The sequence below is a fragment of the Microtus pennsylvanicus genome, chromosome 11 (genome assembly GCF_037038515.1).
Source record: "Microtus pennsylvanicus isolate mMicPen1 chromosome 11, mMicPen1.hap1, whole genome shotgun sequence".
Lineage (NCBI taxonomy): Eukaryota > Metazoa > Chordata > Mammalia > Rodentia > Cricetidae > Microtus > Microtus pennsylvanicus.
The window spans coordinates 24,441,709-24,458,895 of NC_134589.1; the positions used below are offsets into that span (position 1 = coordinate 24,441,709).

The 17,187-nt window shown below is 47.4% G+C and overlaps 2 protein-coding genes and 1 non-coding gene across 3 annotated transcripts; all 3 read left to right on the forward strand.

Annotated features, from left to right (window-relative positions):
- The first annotated feature begins 4,624 nt into the window (after positions 1 to 4,624).
- On the forward strand, positions 4,625 to 8,233 carry Rpl23 (ribosomal protein L23). The gene is made up of 5 exons (XM_075990881.1): positions 4,625 to 4,761; positions 5,236 to 5,319; positions 5,646 to 5,774; positions 7,878 to 7,991; positions 8,097 to 8,233. Exons 1-5 carry the CDS (start codon positions 4,749 to 4,751, stop codon positions 8,177 to 8,179), a joined length of 423 nt encoding a protein of 140 aa, XP_075846996.1. The 5' UTR covers positions 4,625 to 4,748; the 3' UTR covers positions 8,180 to 8,233.
- Positions 5,352 to 5,486, forward strand: LOC142832054 (small nucleolar RNA SNORA21). Its single transcript, XR_012907145.1, has one exon. It is a non-coding gene; the product is annotated as a small nucleolar RNA SNORA21 (small nucleolar RNA).
- Positions 8,234 to 12,261: 4,028 nt separating the features above from the next.
- On the forward strand, positions 12,262 to 16,785 carry Spmap1 (sperm microtubule associated protein 1). The gene is made up of 3 exons (XM_075942247.1): positions 12,262 to 12,468; positions 15,654 to 15,753; positions 16,544 to 16,785. The coding sequence occupies exons 1-3, from the start codon at positions 12,262 to 12,264 to the stop codon at positions 16,702 to 16,704; spliced, it is 468 nt and encodes a 155-aa protein (XP_075798362.1). The 3' UTR covers positions 16,705 to 16,785.
- Positions 16,786 to 17,187: the final 402 nt, after the last annotated feature.

A 17,187-nucleotide genomic window follows, 5' to 3' on the forward strand; every position in this document is an offset into this window, starting at 1 on the left:
TCAAAATGCACGGAAATAAAAGTCTGGAAAGGATTTGACAAAACGTTCAAGTCAGACACAGAATAAAGCCAGCAGGAAGAGGTAGGTAGCATGAAGCATCAGACAACTTCTTTACCTGGTTCACCAGCCATTCTGTGAAGGGGCAGGTGAGTTAGAAGAGGTCATCAAAGGTGATGTTTGGCAGTCAAACAACTTGGCTGGATAGGTTTTTGTTTGTTTGTTTGTTTTTTTGGTTTTTCGAGACAGGGTTTCTCTGTGGTTTTGGAGCCTGTCCTGGAACTAGCTCTTGTAGACCAGGCTGGTCTCAAACTCACAGAGATCTGCCTGCCTTTGCCTCCCAAGTGCTGGGATTAAAGGTGTGCGCCACCACCGCCCGGCTGGATAGGTTTGTTGTTGTTGTTGTTTTGGGGGGTGTAGACAAGATTTCACTGTTTAGCTTTGGTTGTCCTAGAACTCATTTTGTAGACCAGGTTGACCTTGGATTCACAGAGATCCACCTACCTCTGCCTCCCGAGTGCTGGGATTAAAGGCATGTGCCACCACTGACAGGTTTTGTGTTGTATAGTTTTATGTCAACTTAACATAAGCTAAATCACCAGAAAGGAGGGGACCTCAATTAAGAAAAAGGCTTCATCACATCAGGCAGATCTATGGAAGTTCAAGGCCAGCCTGGTGTACAGAGTGACTTCCAGGAAAATGTCTTTATAAGATCAAGCTGTAGGCAAGTCTGTCAGGCCTCTTCTTAATTAGTGACTGATTGGGGATGGCCCAGCCCATAGTGGGTGCTGGCAGGCCTAATTCTATGAGAAAGCAGCCTGAGCCGGACATAAAGAGCAAGCCAGTAAACAGTACCCCTCATGGCTTCTGCATCAGCTCCTGACTCCAGTCCCTGCCCTGCTTGAGTCCCTATTTTGACTTTCTCCAATGATGTGGAACCCTGTCCTCCCCAACTTGCTTTTGGTCATGTTGTTTCATCACATCAATAATAACCCTAAGACAGTGGCTAACACATTTAATCCCAGCACTCAGAAGGTAGAGGTAGGTGGATCTCTGTGAGTTCCAGGACAGCCTGGTCTAGAGTAAGTTCCAGGACAGCCATCCTCGTCTATATAGTCAGAGATACACAAAGAGATCCTGTCTCAAAAAATGTGACATTCGTTCAAATGCCTTGCAAAACTATTTGTTTGCTGATACAGATGATGAAGAAGGAGAAGCGAAGATGATGATCGTGGAGAAGAATTGGAGGACATTGATGAAGAAGGGGGTGATGAAGGGGAGGAAGAAGGAGAACTGGAGGAAAGAGAAGATGGCTACTACAGACGAATACTGGTGGATTCCAGGCTCCATTTTAGGTTTTTATTTTTCTGTTTAAATTTTCTCTAGTCGCAGGGAGCAAGTCACACTCATTTTTCGTTTATCACCCCTGTGCTTGGTTCCTAAGATCTCTCTTCCCAACATAATGGTTCTCTTTTTTTATTTTTTATTTATTTATTTTTTAAACAGATTTATTTATTTATTATATATACAGTATGCTCAGTATTCTGTCTGCATGTATACCTGCAGGCCAGAAGAGGGCACTAGATATCACTACAGATAGCTGTGAGCCATCATGTGGTTGCTGGGAATTGAACTCAGGACCTTTGGAAGAACAAGCAGTGTTCTTAACCACTGAGCCATCTCTCCAGCCCCCAGGTTCTCTTTTTTTAAAAAAAATATTTATCTATTTATTATGTATACAATGCTCTGTCCGTGTGTATTCCTGAAGACCAGAAGAGGGCACCAGACCTCACTACAGATGGTTGTGAGCCACCATGTGGTTGCTGGAAATTGAACTCAGGACCCCTGGAAGAGTAGGCAATGCTCTTAACCACTGAGCCATCTTTCCAGCCCCAACATAATGGTTCTCAACTGATTGTGGAGAAAATACCTTGTTCCAGGACAGCCACGGATACACAATGAGATTCTGTCACAAAAAAATTAAGAGACCAGGTGATGGTTGCACATACCTTTAATCCCAGCACTCAGGAGGCAGAGTCAGGTGGATCTCTGTGAGTTCAAGGCCAACTTTGTCTACAAGAGCTAGTTCCAGGACAGCTATGGCTATTACATGGAGAAATCCTGTCTTGAAAAAAAAAAAGCTGAGCATTGTGGCACAGTTCAATAATTCCAACTCTCTGAACCAGGAGGATTACATATTCAAGTCCTGCCTGGGTCATAGAGTGACCTCAAGGCTATATGGAACACTTGTGGAGCAAATTATGAAAGACCCTGTCTTTTTTGAACTAGCTGGCCTCACAGAGACCCACTTGCCTCCTAAATGCTGGGATTAAAGGCACGTGCCACCACCATCCAGCTTCCCCCATAGGTTTTTATATATGAATGCTTGGTTCCTAGTTGGTGGGGAACTGTTTGGGGAAGGATTACAGGGTGTGGCCTTGTTGGAGGAGTTGTGTCCCTAGGGGGTGTGCTTGGACGTTCTGAAAGCTCCTACCAGGCCTAGTTAGTCTCTTGTTGCCTACCTCCAACTTGTGGTGAGATGTCAAACCTCAGCTGCCTCAGGTTCTCGTGCTGCCGTGCTCCCTACCATAACAGTCATGGATTTACCCTCTGATCAGGAAGCCAGCCCCCGCTTAAATGCTTTCTTTTATAATTCGCCTTGGTCATGCTGTCTCTTCATAGCAATAGACAGTAACTATGACAGGGGGGTCAGAGGAAAACTTTATGGAATTGGTTCACTCCTTCCACTTTTACATGGGTTTTAGTGGTCAAACGCAGTGGTCTGGCTGATGTGGCAAGCACCTTTATTCATGGAGAGGTCTTTCTGACTATGATTTTACATAACAAAAACACACATACAGACGACACAGAAATAAAAAGCAAAAAGGAATCCTCCCCCCCCCTTTTTTTTTTCAATATTTGGGACTGGCCCTAGAATCTTGCTTGGCATTTGTTCCACCACTGAGATATACTTCCAGCCCTTTTTCTTACTTTATATTTTCAGACAAGGTCTTTCCACACTTCCTAGAGTGCCCTTGAACTTGGGATCCTCTTGCACAGCTTCGGAATATGTGGAATTACAAACCTGGACCATCAGGCTTTAATGTTTCCATTACAACCCGCCTGTCCACCTTCCGAACCCCTTACTATTCTTTTTTTTCTTTTTTCTTTTATATACGTTGCTGTATGTCTGTGTGAGGGTGCCAGATCTCCTGGAACTGGAGTTACAGATAGTTATGAGCTGCTATGTAGGTGCTAGGAATTGAACCTGGGTCCTCTGGTAGAGTGCTCAGTGCTCTTAACCGCTGAGCCATCTCTTCAGCACCCCATTACTGTTCTTTCTTCTTCACAATTCTTTGTTCCACTTAAACTACTGCAACTTTCTTTCTTTCTTTTCTTTTTTTTTTTGGTTTTTCGAGACAGGGTTTCTCTGTGGCTTTGGAGCCTGTCCTGGAGCTAGCTCTGTAGACCAGGCTGGTCTCGAACTCACAGAGATCCGCCTGCCTCTGCCTTCCGAGTACTGGGATTAAAGGCGTGTGCCACCATCGCCCGGCTAAGGTTATTTAGTATCTAATACCTGCCACCAACCTCTACCCTAGCAGAAGGTAAAATCTATAAAGGCAAGAACAAGGTTCTTCTAATCTTGTAAACCCCTCATGTAATCTGCTAATCTGCTGGCCTAAGTATTGGACACATTTGAATGATTGTACCAACAGAAAGAAAGAGGCCAGGAAAATGGGGAGAGGTTGAGGCAATGAAAATGGGGTGATTAATATTAATAAATTAAAACATGTTCTTTTTTATTATACTATGAATTATACTATATTTAAGCTTTATTTAGAACTTTGTCACATCTGTAAGATGCTTCAAAGCCAGCCGTTCACTGATAGCTGTGTATACTGTCATTAAGAAAAAGTATTGTGCCGGGCGGTGGTGGCGCACGCCTTTGATCCCAGCATTCGGGAGGTAGAGACAGGTGGATCTCTGATCTGTGAGTTCGAGGCCAGCCTGGTCTACAGAGCGAGTTTCTGGACAGCAAAGACAGCTAAGGCTACACAAAGAAACCCTGTTTCGAGAATTGGGGGGGGGGGGGGAGGGAGTATTCTTTCTTCACTTTGAAAAACAAAACAAATAGACTGTAATGGTACCAAACACACGGAGCGATTTGTAAGCGCTCCGCAGCCTTTGTTCCACAACCTAATGAAACCATTCTGAGCTCGCTCTTTCCTCAGCTTTGTCTGTTCTTTGGGAACCCAGACAGAGCAATTCATTTTTATTTATGTAGCTATTTGTTCTGAAAAACGACCACATTGGTAACTCAGGCTAACGTCGAAATCGCGGAAATTATCCTGCCTGTTTCCCAACCCTGGGATTACCAGATTGTACCACCACGCTCGATGCACGAATTATTTTTGAATTCCCGGTATCCGGAGACCTGCTTAGCAACGAAGCTCGAAAGAAGCGGTTGGGCCAATTAATAAAGACAAGAAACAATGTCTCCACGCCTCCGGTTACTTCCGAGGCCGCTGGAAAGGGAACGAAACACATTTGTGCCTAAAAAATGAAACCACAGCTTGCAGCTCCCGGATGCCGCGAAGAGGCCCCAGGGTTGTGCGTCATTTAGCTGCGACACGGCGGTAAGAGGCGGGTGTGAGCAGGTCCGGTCACGTGGATGACTGGGCGGGGCTTCCAGTTCATATCCCAGTGTCCCTTGTAATTACTTCCTTTTTGACTCTTTCCGGGCATTCAAGATGTCGAAGCGAGGTGAGCATTCGGGTTTCGGGAGATCCGCTGGCATCCGCCGCTCGGGGCGCCCGGTCTCTGCTGTGGCGACAGCTCCGGGCGGCGGCGGTGCTTTGCCGTCCTTGGGCCGGAGAGGGAGAGGATGGGCGCCGCGGAGGCTTTAGAAAGCCCCGGGAAGAGGGCGGCCGAGTTGGGGCCTGAGCTGGCAGGAGCGGAGCGTGGGGCTGCACGGAGCCCATGAGGTCGCCCCGCGCACGGCTGCAGCAGTGACGTAGCCGTCCACCTGGTTGGGGCGGCTAATGCGATCCCGCGCCTTTCCCGAATGTAAAAGTTGAGGCGGGATTGGAATCGTTCCATCCCCTTACCCTCGACAAGAGGATGGTAATATGGGAGGCAGCCGAGGATAGGCTAGTCTTGCATAGTTTGGGGTTGTGATGGGGACTAGGAGCCCTGGAAACAGTGGCCATTAAATCTTGTGTCTTTCCCTCCACACAGGACGTGGTGGGTCCTCCGGAGCGAAATTCCGGATATCCCTGGGTCTTCCGGTAGGAGCTGTGATCAACTGTGCTGACAATACAGGTGAGGCCTGGTGCTGTGCCCGGCGCGATACCCCCCTTTTAAAAGCACTCAGTGGGGCTTTTGCTAGTGACCCACTGAGCCGTCAAGAAGGGGCAGAGTGAAAACACCACTTTTGGGTGAAGTGACAACATGATGTGTTGCTTACTTCAATCGGTGTTGTGACACGATGCTTGTGAAAGACTGCTCGCCTGTCTAGCGAGTGAGGGACTTGGGAAGCATTTAGGACTCGCTTTTGTTTCTTTTGGCTTTTTGAGGCTGACTTACCTCATTGTGGCCCAAACTGGCAATGCTGCCGTCTTTGTTTACATTTGTTTTATTTCCCGTAGGAGCCAAAAATTTGTATATCATCTCTGTGAAGGGAATCAAGGGACGGCTGAACAGACTTCCTGCTGCTGGTGTGGGCGACATGGTGATGGCCACGGTTAAGAAAGGCAAACCAGAGCTGAGAAAAAAGGGTGAGTGCTCAAAGCAGTTGGCATTCTCCGTGTGGCGGAAAGGGGGATAAATTTTTGGTCGCTGATCAGTGCCTCTCCCTGCTGTTTGGGGACCTTTTGAGACGATGTTTTAAATGTTGAGCTGGGCCTCAGGATTGGGTTTACAGGCACGGGACCAACTGCTTTGGTTTATGGAACATCCTGTTGTTTTCCTAGGCAGGTTCTAGTGTAGGCTCACTGACAAGGTTCATCCGTGCACATGGTCATACTGATGGGTGTGTTGGTGTGCACACGAGACAAGCACAGCTTTAAAGGCTCCTGTCACAGCAATAAACAGGGAGTGATGGGCATCCCTGAAAAGTGTTCCCATAGGTATGACTTAAAAAGCACAAGACTCCGAACTCTCCCCCCCCCCTTGAGTGGTCTGACATTAGAGCTCTAGAATTTCACTGTAGACCTGGCTGGCTTTCATTCAACTCGGTTTTCCAGCTGCTGGATTAAAAACACGTGCCACCAAATTACTGTTCTTTTTCTTCCCAGGGAAGTTCTGCAGGATAGTACAGATATGCCATGTGGGGTTGTGATTATTGTATTATAGCAACACTGTACTGCCGGCGGCGGTGGTGTCACGTGCCTTATACAGTTGCTCGAAGGCAGAGACAGCGGGTCTATGAGTTTGAGGACAGCCTGGTGTATAGAGCAAGTTCCAGGACGGCTAGGACTACACAGAAACCCTGTCTCACAAAAAACAGCCAGAAAAAAAAATGAAAGGACACTTTGTTCCCCTTCATACTTCTTAAGGGAATGGTGGGTGTATCTCCAAGGGCTGGTCCTCTTCTCAGAACACGTCCAGGGTCTGGTTGGTGGCTCTGGAAGCTGTCGGGGAAGAGCAGAGCACATGCCCCTTACTTGTGGGTCGGATGACAGCCAGATGTACTGTTGTCGGCACCACTGGTGGAGACACCTTTAGTTTCTGTCAGAGTTAAGAATCTCCAGTGCCTTTGTAGGTGGGAGAAAGGTAGTCAGAATCTCTGTCTTTGGGAATTTAGTCCTATTCTGCACACAAAGATAGTGCTTAGATTTGAAAATGCAGGAAAGAGAGGGGGCTTTTAAAGAGATAACCTCGAGCTTAGTTCTAATTATACAGTAAAAATGGGAGCCAGGCTAGGTGGCAGAGGACTTCATTCCATCTGTTCTGGAGACTTAGGCAGAATGGTTCTTAGTTTCAGACTTGCATGGGCAACTCAATGCTAAGAGCATTTGGCCTGGCGTGCAAGGCCTTGATCCATTCTCTAACACAAAGCAGTTGGGGGTACAAGAAACCCAGCTTTTAGGCTTTGGAGAGATGGTGGTTCATATTATGTGTCCTGTCTGATGTCAGTAAGGTCCCAACTTGATCTGGGTTTGTTTTTCCTTGTGTTAATGGACATTACCACATGGTGACTGCTCTATATAAATAAGTAATTAACAGGTGTTTAATGCCATTGTTTTCAGAGGTGGTTAATGGGCAGTCTGGGATAAGTCAAAGATTAAACTTTCTAAGGACTTCATCACTAGGGAAAGTAACAGAATGGATGGCATGTCATTTCTGTACACATAAAAGTCTAAGAAAACATCCTGCCCTTAGTAAGAAGTAGTGTGCTGTCACTGCATGCTGGGCATCAGTTGGGAAGTTAGGGGTAACACATCAGACATAGTAACGGGTTCTCTGGGTATGTTAGCTGTGTAGACAAATACATTTTTACTGCCTGTACTTGATGTTTGAGGCTGCTGGGAAGGCTACAGGCATGTGGGCACGTCCACCACATCTGATGATGTGCTGTGCTGTCAGTGGTGTCGCTCCACATCACCCTGGCACACAAGGCAAATGCTATCAACTGAGCACTGGCTTCTGTGGTCCTGGCTTGCTAGATAAGAGGGAGAGGTGTAGTAGACGGTGCTTAAGTTTGTATTTTGGAATTATCCTTGGGAAGGAATACCTATTTCTGCACAAATATGATGGCTGTTAAAGGGTGGTGGGTTGCATTGAATCTTCGCCTTGCCGTAGGTGATGGAACCTAGTGGAGAGGGCTGCATGCTAGGACTTCACCGGGTAATAACTGCTGCCCTGTTCTTCCTCCTTAGTCCATCCAGCCGTTGTAATTCGACAACGAAAGTCATATCGAAGAAAAGATGGGGTGTTTCTCTATTTTGAAGACAACGCAGGGGTCATAGTAAACAATAAAGGCGAGATGAAAGGTAGGCAGTTCCCAGCATCTCCTGTGTCTTGGGCTGGGTGATGCACTCTGTTCTAGGAGCATCAACAGGGAGCCCTTTGTCTAACCTGTCTTCTGTTCTGTGCAGGTTCTGCTATCACGGGTCCAGTTGCAAAGGAGTGTGCAGACTTGTGGCCCAGGATTGCATCGAATGCAGGCAGCATTGCGTGACTCTCCGGTGCATTTGTAAAATAGATTCATTAAAAGGCTTTCTTGACACCTTCACCAATGCCAGCTTTGTAGATGGAAACTGCTGAATGCCAACTCTGTGTGTGACCTTCACTTTTTTTTGGTTTTTCGAGACAGGGTTTCTCTGTACTTTATTATTTTTTTTATTTATTTGTTTTGTTTTTCAAGGAAGGGTTTCTCTGTAGCTTTGGGGCCTGTTCTGGAACTAGCTCTTGTATTGTAGCCCAGGCTGGCCTCGAACTCACAGAGATCCGCCTGCCTCTGCCTTCTGAGTGCTGGGATTAAAGGCTTGTGCCACTAGCGCATGACGGGACCTTCACTTTCTATCTAACTTTTGTGAGGATTGTCTTTAGAGGCTGGAGATGAATCAGCTGTAAAGAGCACTGGCCCTTCCAGAGGACACGGGTTCGAGTCTCAGCACCCACATGGTAGCTGTAACTCCAATTAAGAAAAAAGCCATTAACTTTTTCAGGCCCCTTCTGGTCCTAGACACACACATGGTGTGCAGGTGAACATGCAAGCAGAAACGTGTTTGTGTGAAATAAATTCTTTGTCTCTTGAGTCCCTAAAACAGAATGGTGCGTTCTGTCTTCTAACAGATGACCTCTGTGAGTACACTTCTGGTTAGTGCTTAGTGCTCTAGCACCCTGTAGGAGGCTATGCATTGGTGTCTCGCCATGGGTGTCTGGATCCTTTGAACTGGAGTTAGAGTTGTGTGCTACCATGTGTGTGCTTGCAATTGAATCCTGAGTCCTGGAAGACCTGGTGCTACTGAGTCTTCTCTACACCTCGCAGTCCTCTTTTATTTATTTATTTTTTTGTTTTTTTTGAGACAGGGTTTCTCTGTGGCTTTGGAGCCTGTCCTGGAACTAACTCTGTAGACCAGGCTGGTCTCGAACTCACAGAGATCCACCTGCCTCTGCCTCCCGAGTGCTGGGATTAAAGGCGTGCGCCACCATCGCCCGGCTTATTTATTTTTTTTAGAGCAGGGAAGTAGCCTAGGTAATGGTGGCTTATGCCCTTAATCCCCATGCTGGGGAAGGAGATACATAGTAAACAATAAAGGTTATAGTAAACAACTAGGCATTAGAGGCCAGCCTGGTGTCCAGAGCTAGTACCAGGACAGGCTCCAAAGCTACAATGAGACCCTGTCTTTTTTTTTTTTTTGTTTTTTGAGACAGGGTTTCTCTGTGGCTTTGGAGCCTGTCCTGGAACTAGCTCTGTAGACCAGGCTGGTCTCGAACTCACAGAGATCCGCCTGCCTCTGCCTCCCGAGTGCTGGGATTAAAGGCGTGCGGCACCATCGCCCAGCGAGACCCTGTCTTGAAAAGGAAAAAAAATGAGAAAGCAGTATCCATACAATGATGCAGGGTATTTTTCTGTATTTTTTGAGCCTGTCCTGGAACTAGCTATTAAATACCAGGCTAGCCTCATCTACCTGTTTAGCTTCCCAAGTGCTAGGATTAAAGGCATGCACCACAACTGCCTGGTGAGACTTCGGGGGGCAGCAAAGTCTTGGTATATGTAGCATGTTTTTGCTGGGGTTAAATACCATGCCCAGCCTAAAATTTTTCAAGCTAATTTTAGGTCTGTGGGTGCTAGACTATCTACCATATTTGTACAGTGCCCTGCCCTTAGGCCTGAAGGTTAGTCAGGTCTTCAGAACTGTAGTTAACTATGGTCGCTGGGAACTGAAGCCAGGACCTCTGGAAGAGCAGGCAATACTCCTACTTGCCTAGCCCTCCAGAGTGCTGGGATTAAAGGCAAGTGCCACCACTACCCAGCAATGTTCTTTTTTTTTTTTTTTTTGGTTTTTCGAGACAGGGTTTCTCTGTGGTTTTGTTTTTTTTTTTAATGTATGGGATGGTGGTGGTGCACACCTATTTATTTATTTTATTTGTTATGTATACAATATTCTGTCTGTGTGAACGTCTGCAGGCCAGAAGAGGGCACCAGACCTCATTACAGATGGTTGTGAGCCACCATGTGGTTGCCGGGAATTGAACTCAGGACCTCTGGAGAGCAGACACTGCTCTTAGCCACTGAGCCATCTCTCCAGCCCCTTTCTCTGTGGTTTTGGAGCCTGTCCTGGAACTAGCTCTTGTAGGCTGGTCTCGAACTCACAGAGATCCTCCTGCCTCTGCCTCCCCAGTGCTGGAATTAAAGGCGTGTGCCACCACCGCCTGGCACCAGCAATGTTCTTGAATGCTGAGCCAACCCCAACCCCAATTCAGCTATTTGCTCCATCCACTACCTCACTAGTGCTGGGATTAGAGAACACGCCTACACCTGGCAAACCTTTTCCTCTAATGCTGGAAGATCATTTCTATACAACATTGAACAGAAAAGCCCTTAGCTTTTTTTTTTTTCAAGCAGGGTTTCTCTAGCTTTTGGTGCCTGTCCTGAAACTTTGTAGGCCAGGCTGGCCTTGAACTCACGGCCTGCCTCTGCCTCCCAAGTGCTAGAATTAAAGGTGTGTGCCACCACCACTGCCCGGCCTTAGCTGTGTTTTGCCCCTGGAATCTAGAAGAGGTAAAAGTGCAGTGAAAGGGCTGGAGTGTGCCATAGAGCGCTTCCCTGTCTGACACCATGGTTTCAATCCCCAGGAATACCCAAAAACCTTCCAACCTGCTTCAGCCAGAATGAATCTGCGGTAGGCAGGGTTGGAGTGGTGAGCAGAGGCATGTGTGCAGGGCAGTGCCGCCATTGTAGTAGGGCTTCATTTTTTGGGGTGGGTGGTGAACTGGGGAAATGAGCAGCCCCTGTGTGTAATGGTTAGCGCTCTGGACTCTGAAATCAGATCGAACTCGCAACCTGTTCCATTCAAACCACGAAACCCAATATAGACAGGTTGCCCATGCATGCTTCAGCATTGTCAGGCATGTGTCACTACTTAATGTCTGGCAAAGAATTGCATGTCTTTTTCTGTCTGGAAGACAAGAATTGGTTCCAAGTGTGACACATACCTGTAATCCCAACATTTGGGAGCTATCAAATAAGGCTAGCCTGGGGTATCTAAGATGATTTAAAAAGTGGGATGAGAGAAACAATGGCTCTGAGGGTCCTGCACAGAGGGTTAGAAAAAGTGAGTTGTTTTTGGCTCTGCAACTGCCTTGGGAACTGGGGGTTGGGAACGGGACTACCTGAAGTAGCCCAGTCTAGTTGAGGTTGGCCTTGAGCACGTTGCAAATGTACAAGTGAGCCCCACTGGGCTCTCAATTCCAGTACTCAGGAGGCAGAGGCTTGCGGATCTCTGTGAATTCAAGGCCAGCCTGGTCTACTGAGCGAGTTCCGGGACAGGCTCCAAAGCTACAGAGAAACCCTGTCTCGAAAAATAAAGTAAATAAAAGCCTGGAGGCAATGGCTGGAGATGTTAAAGCCGCACTGCTTTGGAGGGGGACTAAGTTCCATCATCACTTTTTTTGTTTTTTTTTTTTTGCTTTGGTGTTTTGAGACAGGGTTCCTCTTTGTAGTCTTGGCTGTCCTGGAACGCCCTGTAGACCAGCCTGGCCTCAAAATCAGAAATCTGCCTGCTTCCACCTACCTCCCTGGAGCGGAGATCAAAGGCGTGCATCACCACCGCCTGGTCTGGCGCACATACACTGATGCATATAAAATGTTTAAACGGGGCTGGAGAGATGGCTCAGCGGTTAAGAGCATTGCCTGCTCTTCCAAAGGTCCTGAGTTCAATTCCCAGCAACCACATGGTGGCTCACAACCATCTGAAATGAGGTCTGGTGCCCTCTTCTGGCCTTCAGGCATACACGCAGAAAGAATATTGTATACATAATAAATAAAATGTTTAAAAATTTATGGATGTGAAGTGTGCGCGCAGAGGACTGGACACGCAGTACAGTCTGATAGAGTGCTTGTCTAGCACATATTAGGCATGAAATCTTGGGTTGAGTCCCAGCACCACAGTACGATGGGCGTGGTGGGGAACCTGAAATGTAGAACTATACGGTTTGTCTCAGGGAGGTCCTTGACATACGTAACAATGCGCAGTGAAATACCCATCCAGTGCTCTTTTCTCCAGAAAGCATTCTGAGGCTGTGGTGGTTGGGATGTCTTGTTTTTCTGAGTGTCCTAAGCGACTCGAAAAGGGCTTTGTTTTGGATGGGGTGGCTGTGAGCACAGTGGCCCAAGCCTACAGCATCTCGAGGCCCAAGGTGTGGTCCGCGATTCCACCCTACAACCCCCAGCAGGACTACCACACTCGCCGGTACTTCCGGAGCCACGTGGTTCCGCCCATTTTGCGGAAAACTGATCAGGTGGGTTTGAGAGTATCCCGGAGGACCCCAGACTTCTGGCAGCAAGTTTTTTTGGGGTTTGACCTTCGTGACCCAGGACTTTGAGGTTTCGCCCTTCCCTGACTCTGGGCCTCGCCCTTCAGGGCGCTGGGCACCTTTGAGGTCGGCACCCTGCGGCGGCTGTGCTGGTGAATTGGGGAGTGAAGGGGTACTGTGACGGAGGAATAGAGGTGTGGGCACGAAGTCCTTTCCATCCAGAACCCCATCCACAGTCTCATTTCTTGTTTCTGCAAGAGAGACGAGGGCACAAAGCCTGTCTGTCTCTCCCAACAAACAGGTGTCTTTGTCTTCGTGATGTCACAGCGGGCGCCTTAGAGTGATCACCGTAGGTCCTTAAAACCGGAAGAAACTTCCATAGAGCTCTGTGAACCAAACAAAGGGGATTGTCTTAACCTGGCACCTCAGTCCCATACTGTCACAGTTGCGGGGTTAAGGCTGGCTCACAACACCTGTGAGCCCAAGTAAAGGGAGCCCCATTTCTGCAGACACCCCTCTCCAGCAGTTTCTTGCCCAGGATTGTAGACCCTTAGGCTGTTGATTGACAGTCCCATTTCCTCCCAATGCTTAATTTTCTTTCTTTGTTTTTATTTATTTTATGTAGTCGCCCCGTTTCCCAGGCTGTCCTTGAACTGGGAGTGGGGCTGAGAATGTAGTTTAGGGGTACAGTACTTGCCTCACTTGTATGAGGTCCTGGATTGACATCATTACTGCATCCCTTTCACCACCCCCATAGAAGGTAAAACCAGTGGCTGGGAGTGCCGGACTGCAGCCACATAGCCTGGCAGGCCTTCCGACACCGTTGCCTTAGTGTCGGTGTTGATTTCAGTGGTGTGAAGGCAAAAAGGACCTACCAGGCTGCACTTGGAAGAGATCGTGGGGATTTTTGTAGTCCTTAGCGTTGTGTGTGTCCGTATGTGTACAGTGCCAGTACACAGACACACAATCTGTCTCTCTGTCCCTTGTATAGCAGGAGCCGGAGGTGTGTATGTCTAACAACGTCAGTATTTTTATTTATTTATTTGTTTGTTTGTTTGTTTGTTGTTTTGGAGTCACAATCTGGCTGTGTAGCCCAGGCTGGTCTCCAACTTGAAATCCTTTTTCCTCTGTGTCCTGAGTGCTGGGACTACAGGCCCATACCACCTGACTTGAATTTTCTTTATTTAATTTTTTTTTGTTTTTGTTTTTCGAGACAGGGTTTCTCTGTGGCTTTGGAGCCTGTCCTGGAACTAGCTCTGTAGACCAGGCTGGTCTCGAACTCACAGAAATCTGCCTGCCTCTGCCTCCCGAGTGCTGGGATTAAAGGCGTGCGCCACCATCGCCCGGCTTTTATTTAATTTTTTATTTTTATTTATTTATTATTATTTGTGGGAGTTCAAGAGAGCATTTCTCTGTGTCCTGGAACTTGTTCTGTAGACCAGGCTGACCTCAAACTCAAAGATCCACCTGGCTCTGCCTTCTTAAGTGCTGGGATTAAAGGCGTACACCAACAACAACCAGTTTATTTTTTACTCTTATTTTTATTTATTTACTTGTTTTTGAGATAGGGTCTCACTATGGGTCTCTGGCTGGCCTGAAACTGGCGATATAGACCAGGCTGGCTTGGAACTCACAGATCCAGTGGTCTCTGCCTCCCAAGTGCTACTACATTCAGCTTCAAACACACACATGCTTACACACACACACATACACACACAGACATATGCTTTTTTGCCTGCACATATGTCTGTGCACCACTAGTGTGCCTGGTGCCCTTATAGGAAAGAATCGGGTGTTGGATGTCCTGTACTAGAGTTACAGACAGTTGTGAGCCTTCGTGTGGGGGCTGGGAATTGAACTGGGTCTTCAGGAGGAGCCTCTAGTGCTCTTAACCACTGAGTCATCTCTCCAGTTCTGCCTTCAACTTTCTTTTGAGGCAGAGTTTCATGTAATTAGACTGGTATCTAACTCATTCTGCAGCTCAGTTGCTGTTGAACTTCTGATCCTCTTGTTTCTACCTCCTAAGTGTCAGAGTTCACGCACTACCATACTCAAGCTTTTGTTTAATTTTTATTGTATGTTTGTTTATTCGCTTGTTTTTTGAGATGGTCTCATACTTAGTAGGCCAGGCTGCCTAGAATTCACTATGTAGCCAAGCCTGGCTTCAAACTCGAAGCCTCCCAAGAGCTGCCAAGTTACCACATGCCCATGCCCGCCCGTGTTTTTGTTTTGTTGTTGTTTATCACTAAAGTTATATCTGTGCTGGGTATTTTTTTTGTTGTTGTTTTTTAAAGATTTATTATGTATTCAGTGTTCTGCCTGCATGTTATCCTTGTAGGTTAGAAGAGGGCACCAAAGCTCATTACAGATGGTTGTGAGCCACCATGTGGTTGCTGGGAATTGAACTCAGGACCTTTGGAAGAGCAGGCAATGCTCTTAGCCACTGAGCCATCTCTGCAGCCCCCTGTGCTGGGTATTTTTATTTGAATAAAGATGTAAGAAAGTCAGGTGGTGGTGGCACACACCTTTAGTCCCGGCACTCAGGAGGCAGAAGCAGACGGATCTCTCTGAGTTCGAGGCCAGCCTGGTGTACTGAACCAGCCCCAGGACAGGTTCCAAAGCTACACAGAAAAACCCTGTCTTGAGAAAAAACAAACAAACAAACAAAAAACCAAGATATTTGAATTGGATGAGGTGGTACGCGTACTTGGGAGATGTTCAGGTGAGGGTCAGGATGTCAAGGTCATCCTACGGGAGTCCCTAGCATTGAGGAAAAAACCTACCACCAACAACGTGTAACAAAACAGTAACAAAATGTGTATTTAGCCTTTATTATAGTAGGTGTTTTATCTAAAGCAAGTCATGGAAATCTCATGGCCACTTTCCAGTTGTTCACTAATGATAAATACTGAGGGCAGGAGCTCAGCAATTGGCCCGTGAGCACACAGCCTGCTGGTAGCAGAGCTGGACTTAGGACCTACAGTCTAACGTTGGAGCCCTTACCTGTTGGTCACACTGCTGACTCTGCAGATTGTTAGTGCGTTTACATTTAATGTGTCCCCCAGTTCCTTCTGGCCCTCCTTGCCCTTCCCCAGTGAAGCCCCAGGAAGTTTGCACCTCATCCAACAGAAACCCCAACTGACAATCTTCTCTTTCCTCTTCGTTTCCAGGATCGTGGCGGTACAGGAAGGGATGGCTGGATAGTGGATTATTTCCACGTTTTCGGTCAAGGACAGAGATATCTGAACAGGAGAAACTGGGGAGGGGCAGGCAAGTGTCATCTCATGTGATCCCACCATGGAAAACGTGTTCCCGAGAGGTTAGAGAAGCAGGTACAGAGAGGCCAAGAGGGTCAAGGACTGTATCCTCCTGACTTTCCTCTCCACACATGAGCAAATAGTGTTCAGTGTACCTGCTATTCATTCCTGGAGCAGTTACTGTGTGTTAGGTACCCCTCACCCTCATTTTATCCCATGGCACAATTCAGACACAGTGTATGATTTTAAACCGACTTGCTAAGAAGGGCTGAGATGGCAGTTCAGTTTCCCTCCATCCACTCTACATCCTGTGTGCGTGTGCATGTGTGTGTGTGTGCGCGGTACATATGTGCATGTGTGCAGTGATCGCCCCTACAGGCACTTAGGCTCTCTGAGCATGCTCAGTTTAGCAGCTGCGGGATGGGGAAGATTAACTTTTTCTGGCAGGGGCAGTCGTCTTTCCATTCAACTCCGTCATCTTTGGGCTCGAGATTACCATAAAGTCCCCTGTGTCATGTGATCAAATGGATCCATTTATTTTCTCCAGATGGGACAGAGGCGAGGTTAAAATCTTTACAGCTCCTGGGAGCCAAGTCCAGGCCCAGCACATACCATTCATTCATTCTCAGTTCTCATGTAAACTCACTTGGGGCAGGGTTTGATTTCTAGGAGACCCAAGGGGCTCAGAGCCTCTGGGAAGGAGGCCTCCAGCTGTGGGGGTGGGAATCAGTGACTCACTGGGTTTAAGTGGGGAAGGCGAGAGGGTACTGTCTGCATGCTCAATCACTCTTCTCTTTCCCAAGGGCATTCCCTCCAGCAGGTGAGTGGACACGACTACTACAATGCCAATCTGAAGCCCATAATAATGGGCTTAAACGGCCGATTCGGCTACCGCAGGAACACTCCAGCCCTCCGTCAGCGCACATCAGTGTTTGGAGAAGTCACTCCATTCCCCATCTTCTGAAGATGTTGCTTTACAGTATTTGACATGAATCTCCAAGACAGATGTTTAGATGAGCTGTCAATGCTATTCTATATTTTTTAAACATGCATTTGTGTCTCTAGGTGTGTTCTTTCTTCTCTGGGGTAGGAGGAGGGAACAAGTTGGTTTCTGTACACTCAGCTTCACCTTTGGAGGGGAGAGGATCAAGGGAGCCTCTGTTTCCTTCTAGGCTGGGGTGATGAGACGCGGCCCATATTTGTCCATCCTCCCTTGGCAGGGACAGGGATTAATCCTGTGGTCTAGTGCATGGAAACACCAGCATTCTGCCACTGACCAGCCTCTCTAGCTAGCACTAGGTACTACGAGCTCAATCCTCAACAAAACACTGCTCCAGGTACCAGTAGGCTCCTAGATCAGAAGCTGGGAAGGGAGCTGTGCTTGAAAACCTGAGTTAGATTCCCAGCACCTACAGGACAGAAAGAGGGTACTGACTTGTTGCACAAA